At 36.9% G+C, this 5174-nt stretch overlaps 1 protein-coding gene across 1 annotated transcript; it reads left to right on the forward strand.

The window, feature by feature from the left end:
* The first annotated feature begins 14 nt into the window (after positions 1-14).
* LOC116109218 (probable protein phosphatase 2C 43) lies at positions 15-2050 on the forward strand. Its single transcript, XM_031395446.1, has 4 exons — positions 15-355; positions 1002-1366; positions 1438-1665; positions 1754-2050. The coding sequence occupies exons 1-4, from the start codon at positions 79-81 to the stop codon at positions 2033-2035; spliced, it is 1152 nt and encodes a 383-aa protein (XP_031251306.1). The 5' UTR covers positions 15-78; the 3' UTR covers positions 2036-2050.
* Positions 2051-5174: the final 3124 nt, after the last annotated feature.

Below are 5174 nucleotides of genomic sequence, written 5' to 3' on the forward strand. Positions count from 1 at the left end.
TTTTTGCTTGTGAACCAAACCCATCTCAGAAACTCACTAATCTTTAGCTTTAACCAGAAGGGTTTTGTTGTAAATCAAATGTGGGAGTGGGATACCACTCGCTTGTGGAAAAAAGTCAGGGAATTTGTCCAGAAGAACGATTATTCTAGTCAAGACCCACTTACTTGGAGCAGAGAGTTGGAGAAACACTGTTATGGTGACTTGTCCTATGCTCAGGTACAAGCCAATAATGATATGGAGGATCAGAGTCAGGTGGAGATAAGACGAGATGCCACCTTTGTTGGAGTCTATGATGGCCATGGTGGACCTGAGGCCTCTCGTTTCATTTGTGACAATCTGTTTCTTCATTTGATGAGTTAGTGCTGTTTTTTTCTTCACTTAATATATGCATTAGGTTTTTTTTGAGCTAGTTTGTGGATAATTTTTTAGCTTTTGGTGGTTAATTATACATATATTTTTGCTTGAATATGGTTTTTGTTGTTGTTTCAATGAGCTTTTGTGGTTGTGGTTGCACTGTAAAATACATGTTTAGGGGCAGATTGATGGTATCTGAAGTGATTTTTTGATGGCGTTGCTTTATGTTTGTTTTGTTTTCAATCGTGATACTTGGTGTAGGCTTGGTAAATAGTATGATGTCACAAAGATTTTTTTGAGATCCTGTTTATTGGAAATGGAAATGGATCATCTTGTTTTTAGTGTAGAGCTAGTAGTGTTTATTGAGTGTGTATAGATGGAATTTATGGTCAATTTTTAAAGAGCTATATAGGCTGTACTTGTATTGGAGGCATAGTTGCCGCAGTCTGTTGACCAGCGGAAACACCCGGAACAAGGAGGATTTTCATTTTAGTTCAGATGAACTAGATTGTTTTCTTACTTCCTCTTGAGTACTATGTGTAGTTCTGGATGCTTTTGTGAGATCACCGTTCATTGTCTATTGCATTGTTTGGTGTCTTCACATGATTGCTAAAGTGCTAGGTTGCATCTTGTGTGCCATTTCCCAGGGCTTGCTCGAGAATATGGAGCTTTTTCTGACGATAATCTTAGACTTGCTTTTTCTACAACTGAGGATGCATTTCTTCATCTTGTGCGTAGAACATGTAGAATAAATCCACCAATTGTGGGGACAGGGTCCTGTTGCCTAGTTGGAGTCATCTGGAGGGGGACATTATATGTTGCTAATGTGGGCGATTCCCGAGCTTTAATCGTTTCTTTGGATAGATCAAATAAGATAGTTGCTGAACAATTAACAAGGGATCATAATGCAAGTATAGAGGAGGTCAGACAAGAACTCAAGTCATTGCACCCAGATGACTCGCATATTGTAGTTATGAAGCATGGAGTATGGCGTGTCAAAGGCATAATGCAGGTTTGCTTCTTCTATTGCATTTTATATATTTTTTGGTACATATTGGTTTGAATGTGTTTGCATTGATACAGTCATCTAGAACCATTGGTGATGTATACTTGAAGCGACCAGAATTTTTTGGTGCTTTTCCAAGGTTCTCCTCTATATCACTCTGTCGGCCTGTGCTGACAGCTGAACCATCCACTTACGCTCGAGTTTTACAGCCCAATGATAAATTTCTCATTTTCGCATCTGATGGGCTGTGGGAGCACTTAACAAATCAGGAGGCAGCTGAGATTGTTCATAATAACCCACGATATGTATGATACTTTATTGCATCTAGTTCATATTTCACTTTTATTATCATTCCATTCATTTAATTTCTACATGTCTTTCCTTAAATGTTAGGGAGTTGCCAGGAGACTTCTTAAAACAGCTTTACATATAGCAGCAAGGAAAAGGGACATGCCATACAAACACCTGAAGCCGATTGAGAAGGGAATTAGGAGGCATTTTCATGATGATATTACTGTGGTTGTCATCTTTATAGATTATCATTTGCTGGGGAATGGGATCTCTGTACCAGAGCTATCAATTCGAGGAGGGTTCATTGACATTATTGGCCCTTCAAACTCCTACATTCCGCAAGTACGAGGTCCTCTATCTGAAATATCAAACCCAGTAACATGAAATGGTAAGTTTGGTCGTGGAAGACCGCGTTCAAGAAATTCCTATATTTATATGAATCCAATATTGTTTTGGGCTTCATAGATGGTGCTTGAGTTTGATTATGTTTCCTTGAAGTTGGTCTCAATTCTTCACCTCATTTCATAGTTTTCTGCATGGCTTCCCACTTATAAGTTATAATTGGGATAATTACTTTAAACCTCCACAGGTTTCGTTAAAACATGGTCTTTTTTGCTAGTTTTAACAGCACAAGACTAAATGATCTTAATATCCCCTCAACCTCCTATGCCTAGCAATCCAATGGCCCCAACCACACCCACCAGGCCACCCTTTGATGCCCAGCAACCCCATCCATAACAACCACCATCACGACCACTTTCCATGTAGCATCAATGAACCGCCCAAGAATGGATCTCAACAGCAGCTTACGGATCCCATCATATCTTTCACCACTAACTTGAAATAAAAATAAAAAAAATCCCACCCTAAAAAACAAACCACCCTCAACAAATTTCAAACTCGAAATAGCATATGCTCCCCCTTTGCTTGCAGTTGATTCATTGCAAAGATTGCATTGGAACCACTTCCTTTGTAGTTGGATGATAAGACTTTAGTCATGGTGGGTTATCTAGATGTCTTATATTTGAGTTTTGAGAGTGACTATCTGTTACATATTTGGCATTGAATGTGGGTTCGGACATCTTAGTTACTAAAAAAAGATTGCGTTGGATGGCTTTAGGGTATACGGATTTTTTATTTATTTTTAACTTCTTTATAATTTCATAGTTGGGATGTGATCTTTTTTAACTTAAATTTTTTTATTTAAGTTGTTGATTTGTTACAATTGGATGATTTAAAAATTGATGAAGTGGTAATGAAAATAATCACTTCCGAAATGGATCTTTTTCATATTTGATTTATTTTGTATCATCTTTATTTAACTTTTGAATTGATATATTCTTAAAATTGTTTTGGTACTTTCTTTTTTTTTTTTTTTTAAGAATACCTTTCATTTAATAATAATATATGGTTTTAAAATATGAATTTACTTTTTAATTATGTATAAAATAATATTAAAATTTTATTTTCATTTATATAATTATGTAAAGACTAAAATACCTTTACCAACAAGATAGAAATTTAAAAAGATTTGCTAGTCGCCGTTGGTGGTTTTCTACTGGATTACAGGTTGGATACGGACCATGTGGTGGATTCCTCGACCACGAGATGACAAGAGTTTCTTTGGGTTTTGGTTGGGAATTGGGATTATGGTGGGGTTGAGCGACCATGGATGAGAAGAGCCAAACACCCACTTGTGAAAGTTTCCAGCTGGAATCTCGTTGTTATTAAAGTCAAAGAATCAAAGACACTGTTTTTTTTAACTTTCGAGTAAATGACATGTTCCCACCTAGGTATGGCGAAATTGCAAGTTTTGGCCTGGTTTCATAAATTTAAGATTCTCACTCTTAAACAAATATTGTTAGGAAATGTTTGGTTCAGAGAATATTAGATTATTAGGAATATTGGATTATTTAAAAGTTAGATTACTTTAAAGATTAGTAAAAATCTTTAGGAAAATATGTTTAGTTAATTGGTAGGTATGTTATTTAAATTACTGAATTATCTTTTAATTAAATATTATTATTATATTATTTTTTAATATTGATTATTATTTAGATTATATAACCCCCTTGAATTTAAAAACTTAGCAAAAACAACCCTATAATAAAAGTTTGGAAAATCAACAAAGCACTCCCACTAACCTAGCCATTGCTGCCCGTCGACAGCCAGCAACCTAACGGCGCATGGAAGGCAGGAAATGGCCTATGTGTGTCGTATGGCCAGACGTGACAGATCTGGTTGTCGACGGCCAAATCAATGATGGATCTAGCCTTTAACGGCTAGATTGATGACGGATCTGACGGCCAGATTAGATCTAGCTATCAACGGCTAGATCTGGCACGAGCTGGCCATTTCCGGCTAGATATCTTGTTGGAAATGGCCATATCATGCTCCCAGCGGCCATTTTCGGCCTTCCATGTGCCGTTCCGACGGTAGTGGCTGGCTATGGCGGTGGTTGCTGGCGACAGGTGGGTGGGGGTGGCGGCTTGGGTGAGTTACAATTTGTTTTGAATTCAAGGGTAATTTTGTCCAAAAAGTTAATTAATTGAGGTGAAATAGTAAAAACTATATTCATGTAAATAAATTTAAAAATGAGGGCATTATTATCCTAAAATTTTATTAATAAAGGATAAAATTTTAACCAAAAAAAGATTACCCTGGTAATCTTAGAATACATAAGAAAATAAATGTAATCAGATTACTTCCAGTATTACCAACAATAACTACTATTGGTATTTGAAGATTATTGGAATCTTATATTACTTGACAATCAAACGTGGTAATTAAGTAATATAAGATGACATAACTTCAATAATCTCATATTATCCCTAACCAAATGCCTGGTTCATGGAATGTTAGGTTACTGTAATCTTATATTACCTTGAAGATTACTGAGAATTTTTAGGAAAATGTGTTTGGTTAGTTGGTGGGTATGTTATATTAATATGTTTGGTTAGGGGGAATAAATTAGTGGGTATGTTATATTAATATGTTTAGTTAGGGGGAATAAATTGGTGGGTATGTTATTTAAATTACTAAATTGCCCTCTTTTTTAACTATTAATATAATATTTTTTTATTATTAATTTTTGAATAACTTCTTTTAACCCCCAATATTTGAGATTTAGCTAAAACAACCCCGCTTATATAAAACTTTGATTTATGACAAAATCACCCCTATGCCCTGCCGCCACCTCAAACCACCGTCGGAAGTCTCCGAAAGTCACTGTGAGCCGTGGCCACGAGGCTCCGATGTGGTCGTTTTTGGCCATATCGATGGCTAAAAACGGCCATATCAGGCCAAATCTAGGCAAGATCTGGCTGTTAACAGCCAAGTCCATAGCCGTTAACGGCCAAGTCTGGCCTGATATGGCCGTTTTTGACCAGCAATATGGCCGGAAATAGCCATATCGAAGCCTCTTGGAGCCTCCTAGCGAATCTCGGTCATTTTTAGGGACTCCGACAACTTTCCGATGGCGGTCCGTGGTGGTTGGCTTGCTGTCGGCAGTAATGGCTGGGTG

The sequence above is a fragment of the Pistacia vera genome, unplaced genomic scaffold (assembly GCF_008641045.1).
Source record: "Pistacia vera cultivar Batoury unplaced genomic scaffold, PisVer_v2 Contig575, whole genome shotgun sequence".
Lineage (NCBI taxonomy): Eukaryota > Viridiplantae > Streptophyta > Magnoliopsida > Sapindales > Anacardiaceae > Pistacia > Pistacia vera.